General features: G+C 42.3%; 1 protein-coding gene across 1 annotated transcript in view; it reads right to left on the bottom strand.

The window, feature by feature from the left end:
• LOC124804804 (DNA topoisomerase 3-beta-1) overlaps positions 1-17,957 on the bottom strand; it is a 122,255-nt gene that overhangs the window by 81,771 nt on the left and 22,527 nt on the right. Inside the window, exon 5 of the mRNA XM_047265142.1 lies at positions 3,584-3,712. Within this exon, the coding sequence (XP_047121098.1) occupies positions 3,584-3,712 (129 nt within the window). The remainder of the gene's footprint in view (positions 1-3,583; positions 3,713-17,957) is intronic.

The following is a 17,957-nucleotide window of genomic DNA, read 5'->3' as shown; positions in this document are numbered from 1 at the left end:
TCATCAGACGATCAACATAAATTGCAAAACAGTTTAGGAAATATATCCGTATCGTGCAAAAATTGGCAATCAATCCTAAATAATGAAAAGTGTGAGGTCATCCACATGGGTGCTAAAAGGAATCTGTTGAACATAGGTTAAATGATAAATCAGTCAAATCTAAAGGCCGTAAATTCAACTGAATACCTAGAAACTACAATTATGAACAACTTAAATTGGAAAGAACACACAGAAAATGTTGTGGGAAAGGCAAAGAAAGACTGTGTTTTATAAACAGAATACTTAGAAGATGTAACAGATCTACTTAAGAGACTGCCTGCACTATACTTGTCCATCCTCTTTTAGAGTACTGTGGCGATGTGGGATCCTTACAAGACAGGATTAATGGAGTACACAGAGAAAGTTCTAAGAAGGGCAGCACATTTTGTATTATCATGAAATAGGGGACAGAGGGTCACTGAAATGATACAGGATTTGGGGTGGATATAATTAAAACAAAGGCGTTTTTCGTTTCAGCAGAATCTTCTAACGAAATTTCAATCACCAACTTTCCCCTCCGAATGAAAAAATATTTTGTTGATGTTGACCTAGGCTACATTGGGAGAAATGGCCATCGTAATAAAATAAGGGAAAACATAGCTCAGATGGAAAGATATAGGAGTTCGTTTCTTCCACGCACTGTCTGAGATTACAATAATAGAGAATTATTGTGAAGATGGTTCGATGAACCTCTGCCAGATACTTAACTGTCAGTATTACCTGGTGTATTGCTACATTTCTCAAACACTGAACTCATCTCTGCCAATTTTGGACTCTATCAGCTTTTTCCACTCTTCTGTAAACAATTCAGGTAAATATTTTGAAACCATGACTTATTAGACTGATGGTTCAGTAGTATTCATACCTGTCATGAATTTGAATTATTACATTCTTCCTGATGTCTGAAGGTACTTTGCCTGTCTTGTATCTTGTTAACTGGGTGGGATAATTTTGTCATGGTTGGCTCTCCCGAGGATCTCAATTATACCTTGTTTTCACTCACATCTTCAAGTGCTCTGTCAATTTCTTCACACAGTATCGTATCTCATATCCTATCTTCATCTACTTCTTCTTCTCATTGTATAATATTGCCCTCAGATGTGTTCTCCTTTATGAAGGTGCTCCTAAATATTTGTTCTAACGTTCAGCTTTCCCTTCTTTGTTTAGTACTGGCTGGCCAAATGAGTTCTTGATATTCTGTTTTCCCAACAGGTCTCTCTAATTTTCCTACAAGCAGCATCAATCCTTCCCTCTAGTTATGTATCCTTCTACAGCCCTGCATTTTTCCCCTACCCTTTCCTGTTTAGACATTTTGCTCTTTCTCTCAGTTTCGTGTCTGTATTCCCTTCTGCCTGCTTCATTTGTTGCCTTTTTCTTTTCATCAGTTTATACTGGGCCTTGTCTGTTTACTTATGTGACCTCCTGCTACCTTCCTTATTTCATCTCTTAAAGCTACTCATTTGTTTTCTGTTCCATTCCTTACTTGTTTCAGCCCAATACTGCATATCAATCCCTCTCAAACACTCAACAACTTATGTTTCCTTGAATTTTTCCAGGTCTCATTTCCTTAAATTCCTACCTTTTCACAATTTCTTCAGTTTCAGTTTGCAATTCACAATCAATAAATTCTGTTCACAGTACACCATAGCCACTGCAAAAGTCACATTTTAAAATGTGATCTCAAAATCACTGTCTTAGCATTACATAATCAATTTGAAACCTTCCAGTGTCCCTAGGTCTCCTTCAAGTATACAACCATCTTTCATGATTCTTATAGCAAATGTTAACAATGATTAAATTGTGCTTTGTGCAGAATTCTACCAGGTGGCTTGCTCTTACATTCTGTTCCCCCAGCCCATGCTTCCCTCCCATTTTTCCCTCTCTTCATTTCCCCACCCTTCACAATGAAGTTTTCACCTCCTTCAAGTCTCTGAGTAGCTTCCTTTATCTCACCATACATTCCTTCAATCTCTTCATCACCTGCAGAGCTATTTGGCATATCAACTTTTATGGGTGTTGCCTTCACTTCTATCTTGGCCATGATAATGCATTCACTATGCTGTTCATAGCAGGATATCATATTCCTATTTTCTTATTCATTATTAAGCTTACTACTGCATTACCCCTATCTGATTCTGTGCTGATAACAAGTTACAACTTATCCACTTTCTTTTTTTTTAAATTATCTAACATACCTATCAGATTTACGGATCTAACATTCTGTACTCTGAAAAGTATAATTATAGTCTTGTTTTTCCCGATGATGACATGCTCCTGAGGAGGCCCCAACCAGAGATTCAAAGGAGTGACTATTTTACCTTCGGAATATTTTACTCAAGAGGACGCTTTCATCATTAAGCCATACGGCAGAGCTGTTTGCCCTGCTTTCAGATGTTTATATTACCGGCGCAGCAACAACATGTTGATTAATGTTACATGGCCAGAGCAGTCAGTCATCCCGCAGCCATTGAGAAGGCTGTTGCCTCTCTTCAGGAACCACGGGTTAGTCTGGCCTCTCCTCGTAACATGGCTACCTGTATCATTGAGGCACACAAACCACCTCACATCAGCAAGGTCCATGGTTCATTAGGGGGAGGTGACCACGCAGCATGTATGGCTCTGAAGTAGTCAAATATGTAGCTTTCTGTGGCGTCACCGCCAGACACCACACTTTCTAGGCGGTAGCCTTTAAATCGGCCGCGGTCCGTTAGTATAAGTCGGACCCGCGTGTCGCCACTGTCAGTGATTGCAGACCGAGCGCCGCCACACGGCAGGTCTAGAGAGACATCCTAGCACTCGCCCCAGTTGTACAGACGACTTTGCTAGTGATGCTACACTGACAAATACGCTCTCATTTGCTGAGACGATAGTTAGCATAGCCTTCAGCTACGTCATTTGCTATGACCTAGCAAGGCGCCATTACCAGTTTATATTGAGATTGTAATTATGTATCATCAAGAGCGATGTTCTCCAATTATGGATTAAAGTTAAGTATTCCAGAAGCTATGTACTATTTTTGGCTACTATAATTACTTTACCTTGTTCCAGACCTCACGCCAGTCTGCGTGAGCTTAAACGCGTGCATTTCGGCCTCCTCTTGCAACGCGGTGTTCGCTCTTCTGCCAACACATCACTTTCATGCAGTATATGACTCTTGAAAGCTACATATTTTCAAGTATATAAAGTTGTCTGTTTGTCAACATTGCTTCAGTTAACTATTCCAGCAATGATGTAGTGAACTTCTATCATGAATGTTGCCAGTATTTTCTGATTATTTCTACAAAAATAAGAACGAAGTCATTTTATGGTTAACCTACCCTCCCTCTCATACCCCCCCCCCCTCTCTCTCTCTCTCTCTCTCTCTCTCTCTCTCTCTCACACACACACACACACACACACACACACACACACACACACACACACACACAGTCAGTCACTGTCTGACAGATATTAAGTTAGAGACCACCATTAACAAAAGCTACATTTACATCCTCAGAAATTTAGCCCAAAGTTTATAGATAATAAACAGAAATTCATAGCTTACCACAAGCACCCAATACGGTTCTGGTTTAAATGTTTGGATTTCATCATGCCTCTGAACACAGAATCCTAATGTAGGTGTTTGGCAAGGACCATAGGAAATAGTAGAAGCATCTAGGTCACCATACTTTCCCTGTGAAAAACAAAAACATAAAAATATCCAATTTGTCATAAACAAATAGTAAATACTACTGTGCCCTAACAAAATCCAATGCAGTGAGAATATATAGGCAATGAACACAAATGACATGTTCTGCCCTACTCTTTATAACTAGAACACAGTTGATGATCACTTAGGCAGGTGATAATACAGAGAGCAGTGAAACAAACAGGCAGTTCCTGAGGTCCATAACAGTAGACCCCATAAAGTGACTGGCTAGCCAGAAAAAGGTCCAGAGCATAACAAAAGCCATCATAAGCACACAAACAGTCCAGGGAACAATCCAAATCAAAAACATAATACAGGCTATGTCAAGCACTATACTAACCTATGGTATGTGTCTAAGGCTTCAATGAACTAGTGAGACGAACTGGCAACTTCAGAGTGGCAATATGTACAGGCACTCTCATGCCAGTGGACAGTCCCATGTGATATGCTTCCATCTGCAGCGGTACATCATGCAGGAGCAAGCTGTGGCCAGAGTATATACCCCAAGTATCTCTGGCCTGTCCTCCATATCAAGAGTTGGGCTAGGTGGGGAATCCAAATCACTGTCAAAATGGTTCAAATGGCTCTGAGCACTATGGGACTTAACATCTATGGTCATCAGTCCCCTAGAACTTAGAACTACTTAAACCTAACTAACCTAAGGACAGCACACAACACCCAGTCATCACGAGGCAGAGAAAATCCCTGACCCCGCCGGGAATCGAATCCGCAAATCACTGTCAGATACTGAATATCCCCCGTGTCAGAAATTGCTTGTCCTGAGCTGACTTCATCATGGAAGGGGACAGAGATGTAGAAACCCCAAAAAAGGCTGCCGCAGTAATTTCTCAACATGATCGATCAGTTCTGTGGTGCAGGGGAGTGGGTGCCAGCCACGTTGGCAATGGCGATGATAGTTCAGCCTCCACAGGCACACTTCTTTAGTTTGAAAATGTTTCCACACAGATAATTACGAGGTTACAGGGTCACTGGTGTTAGTGAGAGCTGGAACTGGTTTAGAGGTTTGACTTGGCTTCCATCACTCATCATTGTCAACCCTCTGTTGATGTGTGATGTGTAACACAAGGGTGGAGGCTTCAGCACTAATAGGCAGGCTATTAAGCAGCCTTGGCCTTGGCTTTGTTGCCCAGCCGATAGCCGAGGGGGATGAGGGGTGGGGCTTGTACGTATCATTGCAGTCACAGCCAATTTCAATGCATGATTAGATGCTCCTGGCTGGCCACAGCCTCAAATATTTGCCACCCACTACTGCTGACATCTACATCTTGGGTCCACCCAGCGTCCCAGCTGGAAGTGTGAGCCCAAAGTGGGAGCCCATGGGTAATGTATGTGGGTGGTGTGTCCACTGAGTCAGGCATTCAGGCATAGCAGAGGTCTGAGCAACCTTCATTCATAGGGGATGAGCCCATTATGTGGCAAGGAATCCTGTGAGTGCTTCCCAAGAATCAGCTGCCGTCGTTACCTAGTGCAACTGCCGTCGTTACCTATTACATCTGTGTTTTGAAGGTCCTGAACATCTGCTCAGCTTCTGAATTGGACAAGAGACAGAAAGGAGTAGTGGTCAGGTGCTCCAAACTGCTGCACTGAAAAAAATTCTGAAATGCAGATGCTGTTAACTACGAACTGGTGTGAAAACCAGGTTCGGAGGTACCCCCTCTATTGCAAATGTAATGGAGAGGGCACAGATGGTAACTGCTGCGGGGGTCGTAGCCAACCTTGCCCCATATGGGAAGTCAGAGAGGGTATCAACAACTAGCAATTGCACTGCACTTGGACGTGATCCAGAGAAACTAACATGCACTCTTTGCCAGGGTTAGTCAGGGTGTGGCCAAGGATTGAGAAATTGTGCAGGAGCAGATTGACTGTAGGTGCACACGAGGCAGTTCTAGATGTAATATTGTAGGGTTGCATCAACAACAGGCCAGTACATGGGGTGTCCCACTATTACCTTCATTCAGCACATTCCCCAATGTGCAGAGTGGAGGAGCTTCAGTATGCATGGTGGAGCATGGTAGAAACTACCACACAGCATTGAGAATCATCCATAGCTAACAATATGACACCATCAGTGACAAAAGCCTGTATCATTATGAAAAACAGGTGGGCCACACATGGTCAGTGCCCTTAGGCAAGTGCTCTGGCCAACCCTGCCATGCAGCAGACAACACTCTGCAGAGCAGCGCACTAGGTCGTTTCTGTTGCTACCATAAACAGGAATTCGTCAAGGGTGTGACGCTGATTTGCATCTAAGACAACACAATACTTTATGCTTGTCAAACTCTACATCTGGGCCTCACTGCATGTCACTGCATTTGAGTACTGCATGGTAGGTCAATGACAGATATCATAGGTGTAGTAATTTTGGAACAATGTCCACTGTTGCAGCCACTGAGCCATATTACCAGGAAGTTTTGAATGGGTACCAAGTAGCAAAATGATGGGCTTGTGACTGGTGATCAGATGAAACTCTGTATCACAGAGATATAGGTGAAACTTCTTGATGAATATGATTGCCGACATCTATTCCTCAATTTGCAAATAATTTCTCTGTGTCATATTTCATGTTTTTGATGCCAAAGCAATGGGCTGTTCTGTGCCACTGACATATCTGTGGGACACCACTGTACCTAAGTCATAAACCACTACAGCAGTGGCAAGTGTTAAGTGTCTGCCTGTATGGAATATTGCTAAACAATGGGCTGACCTGAGGCAGTTTTTAATTTGCAAGGAAGTTTCCTGACATGGTGCTGACTGCAAAGGAATGCCTGTAGTTCTTTGAGGTTCTTGGGACATGTTATATTAGTGATTCATGTTGGTATGAGCCCTTCTTTACCTAATATACACCCCAGGTACTTTACACTTGGCTCCAAGAAACTACATTTGTCAAGCCAACAACAAAAACCACGGGTTTCAAGCCTCTCAAACAAAATCTGTAGAACATACAGGTGCTGCTCCACATGGGCCCAGTAATTAATGTGCCATCTAAGTAAATAAAACCAATGGAAATACCTTTAATGAGCTGTTCAAAGTATCTGAAATATCATGGAAGTGCCTGCAACCCCTAATGACAAATGGCATGAACTGTTTTGTCCGGTCATCTACAGGTAACTGAAAGCAGGCATCAGTGAGAGCTCTCTCTGGAAAACAATGGCTCCCAACCAATTTAATCAACAATTCCTCCAGCCTAGCAACTGGATGCAGGTCAACATTTGTTTTTGTTTGTGCATTAACAATATACCACAAATTGTATGTTATCCATTTGATTTATCAGCTATGACCCCAGGCATTGCCCACCGGCTAAACATTACCAGTGATATTACTCCCATACTTTGCAGTCCATGTCATTCGATTTTAACTCAACTGTGCATGCCGAAAGACACTGGATGCGCTCAAAGATCTTAGGCAATGCTGATTGCTTTGAGGATACATGGGCTTGGAAACCTGTTGAACAACCTACTTTAGGTTCAAACAACTGCTTATATTGCACATATAACTAGGTTCATGAAAGGGGCATGAAAGGGAAGCAGTGGTTGGGAAAGGAGTGAGACAGGGTTGTAGCCTCTCCCCGATGTTATTCAATCTGTATATTGAGCAAGCAGTAAAGGAAACAAAACAAAATATCCGAGTAGGTATTAAAATTCATGGAGAAGAAGTAAAAACTTTGAGGTTCGCCGATGACATTGTAATTCTGTCAGAGACAGCAAAGGACTTGGAAGAGCAGTTGAACGGAATGGACAGTGTCTTGAAAGGAGGATATAAGATGAACATCAACAAAAGCAAAACGAGGATAATGGAATGTAGTCAAATTAAATCGGGTGATGCTGAGGGAATTAGATTAGGAAATGAGACACTTAAAGTAGTAAAGGAGTTTTGCTATTTAGGGAGTAAAATAACTGATGATGGTCGAAGTAGAGAAGATATAAAATGTAGACTGGCAATGGCAAGGAAATCATTTCTGAAGAAGAGAAATTTGTTAACATCGAGTATAGATTTAAGTGTCAGGAAGTCATTTCTGAAAGTATTTGTATGGAGTGTAGCCATGTATGGAAGTGAAACATGGACGATAACTAGTAAGGACAAGAAGAGAATAGAAGCTTTCGAAATGTGGTGCTACAGAAGAATGCTGAAGATAAGGTGGGTAGATCACATAACTAATGAGGAGGTATTGAATAGGATTGGGGAGAAGAGAAGTTTGTGGCACAACTTGACTAGAAGAAGGGATCGGTTGGTAGGACATGTTTTGAGGCATCAAGGGATCACAAATTTAGCATTGGAGGGCAGCGTGGAGGGTAAAAATCATAGAGGGAGACCAAGAGATGAATACACTAAGCAGATTCAGAAGGATGTAGGTTGCAGTAGGTACTGGGATATGAAGAAGCTTGCACAGGATAGAGTAGCATGGAGAGCTGCATCAAACCAGTCTCAGGACTGAAGACCACAACAACAACAACTAGGTTCAAACAGTTGCTTGTATTTCAAAAGCATCTATGCCACAAATTTTAGGTGTTGTCCAAGTGTTGACTAATAGCAGGATTGTCAAGCTACATTGTTATACTTCGCGTGGATTGTGATCAGACCCCACAACAAAATCAATTGTCTATTTTATGCCACCACTCTGTACTGACGGCACTGCAGCGGCAGGAAGCCGATGTGCCAACACATACCCACATTAATCAGATACATGGCTGTGCCTGTGAACAACTGCAAATCTGATACTGATCCATTAACTCCCAGCTGCAACATGAGCTTCTGCATCCTATCTAGTACCATTATAGGAACTGGCCAGATAAAGTGCAGCACACTGAGAGCCTTTGTTGCCATACACTGGCTGAGGCAGACACTAGATGCCCTGGTTTGCAGCATGCAAAACAGGTGATGTCACGGAAATGGCAATGACAATTATGCTGTGAGCCACACACTGGACATGATTCGATAGCACAAACTTTTCTGGGACTCTTCGACAATCCTGGGGAGAAATCTGTTGTTGGAGCTTCCACTCAATTTGGGACATGCAGATGGCAAATAAAGCTATTACTTCATGAGTTTTGGAAATTTTTTGCCCATTGCTCAGGAATGGGTCAGATGACTAAAGCCTTCACACTAACTGCTCTGTCAGGAGAGACATGTATAATGACATCATGGATTAATAATTCTGCACTTGATGTGGCACACTATTTACAGTAAAAATCACACTTGCATACCAAGCCTTAAAAGTCGACAGCCCACGTGGCATAGGACTGCATACATGCTTAACATATTTATTAAATTTGAGCCAAACTGCAACTATGTGGGTTTGGTGACCGTAACAGTCATTCAGCAACCAACAAATATCAGAAACACTACTGGGGTCCGATAGTGCCATACTTTCTGCACCTTCATACACTATATTACTTTACGACCATAATGGTGCATGCTAATGTTCTGGGTGAATTAAGTAACTTGCTTGACAGTGAAGTACAAAATGATGTAAACAGGCCTCCCAACTCACATTTGCCTCATCAAAGCAAATGAGTGGTGGAGTGAGAGATGAAGATACAGCAGCAGATTACTGTTGGTTTTGCAGTAGTTGTAACAGCAATTTCTCCTGTCACTTTTGCAATTTCCACAGCTGTTCATGCCACTGCTGCTGTCGCTGTTGCTGCTGCTGAAATTCCCACTGCTTTTCTTTCGGTTGCTGTTGCTGCAGGTGTTGTTGCTGTTGCAGCTGCAATTACTGTTGTCACAACTTTACAAACTCAGGATCCATGCTCCACTGAAATAGTTGCATGGCCATAAAAGTCCTAGTTGCCACTATTCACTCCTATACTGCATAGTTAGAACACAGTTTATGATCACTCACACTGGCGGCAATGCAAATAATGGTTAAATAAATGAGTGGTTCCTGAGGTTGATGGCATCAGAGTTCACGAACTGAGCAGGTAGCCAGAAATGAATTTCAGTCATAAGCTAACCACAAAGTCCAGGGAACAATCCAAATCAAAAATGTAACACAGGCAAAGTCAACCATCCTGCCAACCTATGGCACATACCTCGATAAACTACTGAGACTAAATGGCAACTATGAGGCCACAGTATTTAAAGGGCACATTTGAAAGTGCAGCGGCCCCTCATTTGGGAGCGAGCTGCAGCCAGAGTCCATGGCCCGAGTATCTCTGAACTGTCTTCCACATCAATACTTGGCCTGGGCAGGGAATTTGAATCACTGCCTGATAATAAGTAGCCTACTATCTTCCACAAGATTTTCATTCTTCAGTGAAATTTCCAAACACAAAGATGATTAAATTAAAGGAATAGCTTTAATATATAGTTGAGTTATTAATTCCTTACGAAGACTAAAATTCTTGATTACAATTTAGAAACAAAAAATCATTGGACGAAACTCAAAACGTGCATCTTTACTGTGAAACAGGTATCAGATACACTGAAAGCTAGATGTTTCTTTCCATTTAAACTACTGTCCTGAAGAGTATTAAGCCAAAATATTAATTTTCAGGAATGAAAGCATTTTGAAGCGGATTTCAAATTTTTTTTTAACAAATATCAAGAAAAGTATCCACCAGAGCTGAAAGTAGAGAAATATACTCATACATACAAACAAGGATAATAAATAAGAAAACTTCTTAATTATGGTAACAACTAACAAGAGAACAAAGATGAGGCAGTTTAGAACATTCGTCAGACTTCAGTGGCCAGAGACAGTGGTCGCACGCACGCGGGTGTGTGTGTCTGTGTGTGTGTGTGTGTGTGTGTGTGTGTGTGTGTGTGTGTGTGTGTGTGTGTTTTCAACTTTAGAAGAAGGTCTTTTATTGGAGTTATTACAACCTGGATTTTCCATTGTTCATCAAAAATAAAAGCTACACAGAACAATACACACACAAATTAAATTTTAAAATCTGGAAACAAATAGATTGTTTATCGCATCACTTCAAAAAAAAAAAAAAATCAGAAAAGATTCTACAATTTGTCATAGTTGTGTTATGGTCTTCTGTCCAAAAACTGGCTTCATGATGTAACTCTCCACACTATCCTATCCTGAGCAAGTCTCTCCATCTCATATCTCAGTGCAACTGCTGTAACTTGCATCCATTTGGACCTCTTTCTGAATTATAGGTTCCAAGGATTGTCATTTTTGTCTCTGTCACTTCATGACAGTTCAGAATAAAGATATGATTACATTATCCTGAACATAAAGTAACTGAAGTGAAATTTATACAGGTAATGGTCGAAATTATTTTGTAAAGAAAAACTATGGAAGAATACAGCATTATAAAGAAATAGGCAATATTGTTTACATAGGAGTGAAATCAATCTAATGTGTACAGTAGCAAAAGAAGTGAGCAGAAAAGAGAAAACATAAATAAAAACACGGAAAAGTTGAAGCACACAAAAAGTTCACATGAAAGATATGTAGTGAATAGGGGTTAAACTGTCACAGTACCCTGAGATACGCCGGATGCTACCTCTGATTCTGATAAAGTCTCCTGCTAAGAATGATATACTGACTTCTGTTTGCTAGGAAAACTTCAGACCGATTGTGCATTTGTTCCAGTATTCTGTCAGTCTGTATTCTGTTCATTAGGCAATGGTGTGAAACAAATGCTGTTTCCTGTTACATGTCACTGTGCACCACAAATCAGTCCACAATAGGTAAGTGGTTGCTTTTCCCTTATTTTATGTATTGCTCCATACAGGAATATCAACTGCTGTTACTTATTAGATTCTGGAATTCAAGAAACATGGCATCAACCTGAGTACTGTGTCATGCCTTCTGGATCTCATTAATGAACAAAGCAAGTTTGGTATCACACAATCTGTGCTTGTGGGAATCATGTTTGGCACAAGGAAAGGAATTATTTGGTCTTCATGGCAATCATCAAATGTGACTACAATAAAATTTTCACAATTCCTTGAAAAATTTAAGTCAAGGAGATAGGTCTATTGAGCTTCCTTCTATCATCATGTCTCCCTCTCTGGGGGACACCAACTTCACAAAGCACTGTCCGTGCAGGTGGAGAGGCTTGTGTACCCATGTGAAGCTGAGGGCTATGCCGAAGGTGGAGGACCTACTGCCGGAAAGGCCTCAGCCGATGGATCAGACTAAGACTGTCCCATTGTCCCTATCCACTCCTGTCCTACTCAACTCCACGACCCAACCCAAGGTGTGATGCAATCTATGCCATGGGGTGCAAGGCACATGGGAAGATGTGTCGCAAATGGAGACTCAGGGATACCAGGCAACCTCCCTGAGTAAGTATCCTTACACCGAGCGGTGTATTGGTGGTGTGGACCTTGTAGATCCCCAAACCTTGTGGGACCAATATGGCACGACTAAAGGAAACAAAGAAAAACAAACTGAGGGGCAAATTGAGACCTCAAATATCCAAACATCGGGGTCAGTACCAATGGAAGGCATTCCCACTACTGAATCAGGGTCTAGACCTGAGCCAGAAGTGGCAACTGTAACCAAGAAGCTAGACCAGATTAAGATCAAAGGCTTGTCTGGGACCCAGAGGAGGAAACTACTCAGGGATCAGAGGAAAAAGGAAGGGAAAGAATGGCTTCCTAAGACAAGTGGAAGGAATTAAAGGGATTGAACCTAAGACCCCCCAGGAAGAAACTATCTCAGGTTGAAGGGGTTACGCAGACCCCCACTGCGTCAAAGACAGGTAGCAAGCGGATAAGGGAGGAATCAAAGACTCCCTCCTCCCTGGATAAGCAAGTCCAGAAAAAACCGAGGCAAGAAACAGGGAAACAGACCTATAATACTGCAGTCTCGGTTTTTAGGATGGCAGTTATCCAGGGAGGCTATCCACTGGTGGCCACCACTTCGCAGCAGGAGAAACTAGTACAGATGGCCCTCTTTGAAAAGATTTGGAGGAGGGGGATGCTGGCCCAGGAACCAAATTCAGGACGGTCTATCTAGATCGTGGTGCCCTCATTTTTGTCTGTGAGGGGGTGCACATGGTGGAATGGCTCAAGGACAAGGTGCCCATGATACCCCCATGGGAAGAAGCAAAGCTGCTGGTTAAGACGGCAGCGAAGCTTCTTAAGAGCGCAAAGATATCAATATTGGTACCAAAGATTCTTAAGGAAGTCTCTCCTAAGACTCTATTCAGGAAAATAGGGGACCAGAACCCAAAGTCTCAACAGAAGATTGGAGAGTGATCCACCAGAAGGTTGCACCAGAAGGACGAACCCTGGTAGTGGACGGAGAGAAGTCCTTGAAGGCGATGAGTGAGCAGGACCTGAAATTGTTTTTAGGGTTCTTGCAGGTCACCGTCAGGGTTCTCAAAGACGGCAGCAAGCTGGAGACTCGAGATGCTGCAGATTAATCTGCAGTACAGTAAAGGAGCCTCTGCTGTCCTGAGTTGCTGCCTGGAGAGGCAGGAAGTGGATGTGGTCCTGATACAAGAACCCTATTTCTTTAAAGGGGGTGTATCGGGCCTCGGTGGCACTGGAGGTAAGCTGATTTATGCTAGAAATCTAAGAAACTCCAGAACATTCATCTATGTAAGAAATGGAATTTCTATCATGCCAATGATGGATTTCTGCTCTATGGATGTAATGACCATTAAAATGCAGCAGTGTGAGGAAGATATCACAAGTGAAATTGTTTTGGCCTCAGCATACCTTCCTTACGAAGACAGCTCACCTCCTGGTAGAGACTTGCCGTCAGCAAGGTGACCAACTGCTGGTGGGATGCGACGCCAATGCCCACAACCTAGCGTAGGGCAGCAAGGACACCAACAGTAGAGATGAGTACCTTCTTGAATTTCTTTTAGCTAACAACTTAGAGGGCCTAAATAGGTGCAATGAACCTACATTCAGGAATAGCAGAAGGGAAGAAGTAATTGACATAACCTTTAGTTCCATGATGATGGGCAGATATGTCAAACAGTGGCATGTGGTGTTAGAGCCATCTTCATGGGACACATGTACTTTAAATTCAAGGTTGAAATGGGAATCAGACAGACTACAATCTACAGGAATTCCAGGAAAACAGACTGGGAGACATATAGGAGAACCCTTGATTTAGGCTTATCGGAAATTAAAACCATAATAAGGAATCCAGTAGAATTTGAAGAAATAGCAGAGGCTGTTACCTCTGCCATAGTGACCACATATCAGGACAACTGCACAATCACCAAGCAGTGCACAAATAGGAGTATGCCTTGGTGGAATAACAACTTGGAAATGCAAAGAAAATAGGTACAGAGACTGTTTAATGTTGCAAGATGTAAAGGACAATGGGCTGAATATCGTGAGGCCCTTGTCAACTACAATCTTGCAATCAGACAAGCAAAGAAGGCATCCTGGAAGACATTCTGTGAGGAAGTGGAGAGCACAGCTGCACAAGCCAGACTTCACATGATACTGGAGTACCAACCAATCCAGGAGGTACGTTGAGGAAGGAGGATGGGGCATATACAAAGACAGCACATGAGATGCTGGAACTGCTCCTCAAAACTCACTTTCCTCAATATGCTCTGCCTGACAACAAAGACCAGAATGTGATCCAGAAGAGACATCGGTTCTCAGGCACTCGAAGAGAGGAATGGGAATCGGCCAAGGAGTGTGTGAACTTTAATAAAATCCAATGGACGGTGGGAACATTACAACCGTTCAAGTCACCTGGCCCAGATGGAATTTTTCCAGCTCTCCTGCAACAGGCAGGAGAGAAGCTCATAAGAGTCCTATGCAGGCTATTCAGGGTTAGCCTAGCTGTAGGAATCATTCCAAATGATTGGAGGGCAGTGAAGGTTGTCTTCATTCCAAAGCTGGGGAGAACTGATCATACCAAGGCTAAGGATATGAGACCAATCAGTCTGTCCTCCTCCATTCTCAAAATGTTGGAAAAACTGGTTAATGTATATGTTGGGAAGAGGAGGCTAAGTAGGGCTCCTCTACATTCAAACCAACACGCATATCAACCAGGTAAATCATGTGAGACAGCTCTCCACCAACTCATTGGGAAGGTGGAGAAAGCACTTCACTTCCAAGAAATAGCCCTCTGCATCTTCCTGGATATCGATGGGGCCTTCAGTAACACAACCTTCGATTCCATGGTAAGGGCAGCAAAGGTGCCGGACCTGGGGACCACTATATGCAGGTGAACCAGGGCCATGCTTAGTGGAAGGAAGGTGGAGGATACCATGATGAATGAAAAGATGGTAATTAACACCACTAGAGGCAGCCCACAAGGAGAAGTTCTGTCCCCTCTATCGTGGAATCTAGTGGTGAACGAACTCATTGAGGAATTTAATTCCAGACAATGCTCCTGCCAAGGATATGCAAATGACCTTGTCATAGTAATACTTGGCAAATTTACTGACACAGTTAGAAATATGGCACAGGAAGGTTTGGACATTGTGCACAATTGGTGTGTTAAACAGGATCTGAGGGTTAATCCTAAGAATATTGTTGTGGTGTCATTAACGAAGAGACATATTCAACACTCAAGTTGGAATCTAAAGCTCTTCAATGAAACTCTACCTGTGAAGGGGATAGTGAAATATCTAGGGGTAACCTTATATGAGAAGCTAACTTGGAGCCCTCACATTAAGAGTAATTCTCCATGGCAAAAAGTACTCTAGTGAGTACTAGAAGGGCTTGTGGCAAAAACTGGGGCCTAATCCCCAGGGGTATGCACTGGATATACACCACAGTAGTCAGACCTAGGATTTCCTATTGGTTGCAGCTAAGGATCTTGCTAAGGTGCAGATTGGCCTGCTTAGCCGTAACAGGCAGAATTAGCAGCACACCAACTGCTGGAAAGGAAGCCATGCTAGACATGCCTCCACTACACCTTTGGGTCAAGATGGAGGCAGCAGCTGGGGCAAACAGACTTAAAACTGGCAAAAACTGGGTCTCATTCGGATAACCAGAATCACACACTAACATAGTGAGTGAGGTAAATGTAGGAATGGCTGGGGAAATGCCTGCCAACTATATAATAACCCCCAACTGCTTTGAAAAGCCTTACAATATAATAATTGGAAGCAGGGAGCAGTGGGAAAAAACAGTTCGAGACCGTACGGGGGACATCGTTTCGTTCACTGAGGGGTCAAAAATAGACCACGGCGATGGGGCACGGGTGTATGGGGTTCAGCCAAGACTGGAGGGCATCATCTTTTTCAGAAAACTGGCCTCTGTATTCCAAGCTGAAATTACTGCTATCAGGGCATGTGTGGAGGAGAATATGCGTAGGTGGTACAAGCATCATAGCATCTACGTCTACTCAGACAGTCAGGTAGCCCTGAAATCATTGGCAGTTCCTGCAACAAGAGCTAAGATTGTTGCAGAATGCCAATGGGCTCTGGTGGGGCTAGGAGAAAGCAAAAGGGTAAACCTAGTGTGGGTCCCTTGCCACTCAGGGATCTGTGGCAATGAACAAGCCAACAGATTGGCTAGGGTGGGGGCAACAACTCCATTTATTGGACCGGAACCTGTCCTGACAATCACCAAGGCTATGATCAAATTAGAAGTATGGAACTGGCTTAGGAAACAGCATGTAGGATATTGGACCAAGGTCTGTAAACAAAAACATGGTAAGGTAATGATGGCCAAGCCATGTTTTAAAAGCTATGTAATCCTGGGATTGAACAGGAAAGAGATCAGACTCATAACTGGACTGATGACTGGCCATGAGAATTTCAAAAAAAACCTACACACAATGGGTATAGCGGAAAAGGAACTGTAGGATCTGTAATGAGGGTGAAGAAACTGCATCACACTTAGTCTTCAAATGCATGGCATTGGAGAGTAAAAGATACAGAATCTTCAGGACAACTAGACCTGAAGAAATTGTGTCTAACAAAAAACTGGTAGAGGGTCTCCTTAAACTATTTAAGGGCATTTGTTGGCTTTACTAGATATACAGGGAGCGGTACAGCAAAATAAACTTAGTTTCGGTGTGGGCAGTGGTGAGTTAGACTTATACTGTTTTAGCTTCCCTGTTCAAATCAAATCAAATCAAATCAATCATTTGTCTCAGTACCATAACACTCAAGATGCAACTGGACTGGCACATTCATTATATCAACTGATTATACATAAAATCAATATGTTTTAATGTTTTTTACACCTCAGTACATAAGATCTTGCTTTAAACACACTAAATATTTCTCACAAAATTGTCTTTATGCTTGTTTCAACTTTGTTCAGTTTTTACCTGTCAGTAATAGCTCAGCTTAAATTGATTCTGATATGCAACACTCTATGCTTTCCTAGTAGTCTCCTAATATTAGTTACTGGGCTGTGATTTGTCCCTCCCATCACATAAGCTCTCCTCACATAGAACATTGTTTCTCATCATAAAGTACAAATGTGGTTCCTATCATGGTCGGCGCGCACTCAGAAATGAGTTGGTACATCACATGGGATGTGCTGACCGTAATTTGCAACTGCAGTGCTTTCTAGTGGCTGGCACACACACTACACTGTTTGTTTACAAAAATTTACTCGTGTAAAATTGCCAGTTTAATGTTGTTGTTGTTGTTGTTGTTGTTCTGGCCTTACTCTGAAGACTGGTTTGATGCAGCTTGCCATGCTGCTCTATCCTGTGGGAGTGTCTTCATCTCTGAATAACTACTACAACCTACATCTTTCTGATTCTGCTTAGTGTTTTCATCTCTTGGTCTCCCTTTAAGATTTTTACCCTCTGCACTTCCCTCCAATACTAAATTGATGATCTCTTGATGCCTCAGAACAAGTCCTACCAACCAATCCCTTCCGCTAGTCAAGTTGAGCCACAAATTCCTTTTCTCCCCAATTCTATTCAGTACTTCCTCTTACTTACATGACTCACCCATCTAATCTTCAGCATTCTTCTGTAGCATCACATTTCAAAAACTTCTATTCTCTTTCCATCTAAACTGTTTATCATCCATGTTTCACTTCCATACATGGCTACACTCCATACAAATACTTTCAGAAATGTCTTCCTGACACTTAAATCGTTACTTGATGTTAAAAAATATATCTTCTTCAGAAACACTTTTCTTGCCATTGCCAGTATACATTTTATATCCTCTCTACTTTGGCCATCATCAGTTGTTTTGCTGCCTAAGTAGCAAACCTCATCTACTACTTTAAGTGTCTTGTTTCCTAATCTGATTTCCTTAGCATCACCTGATTTAATTTGACTACACTCCATTATCCTCATTTTGTTTTTGTTGATGTTCATCTTATATCCTCCTTCCAAGTCCTT

Source organism: Schistocerca piceifrons, chromosome 7, assembly GCF_021461385.2.
Source record: "Schistocerca piceifrons isolate TAMUIC-IGC-003096 chromosome 7, iqSchPice1.1, whole genome shotgun sequence".
Classification (NCBI taxonomy): Eukaryota; Metazoa; Arthropoda; class Insecta; order Orthoptera; family Acrididae; genus Schistocerca; species Schistocerca piceifrons.
Note: the sequence above shows the minus strand (reverse complement) of the source record. Positions and strands in the feature narration are given on the sequence as shown.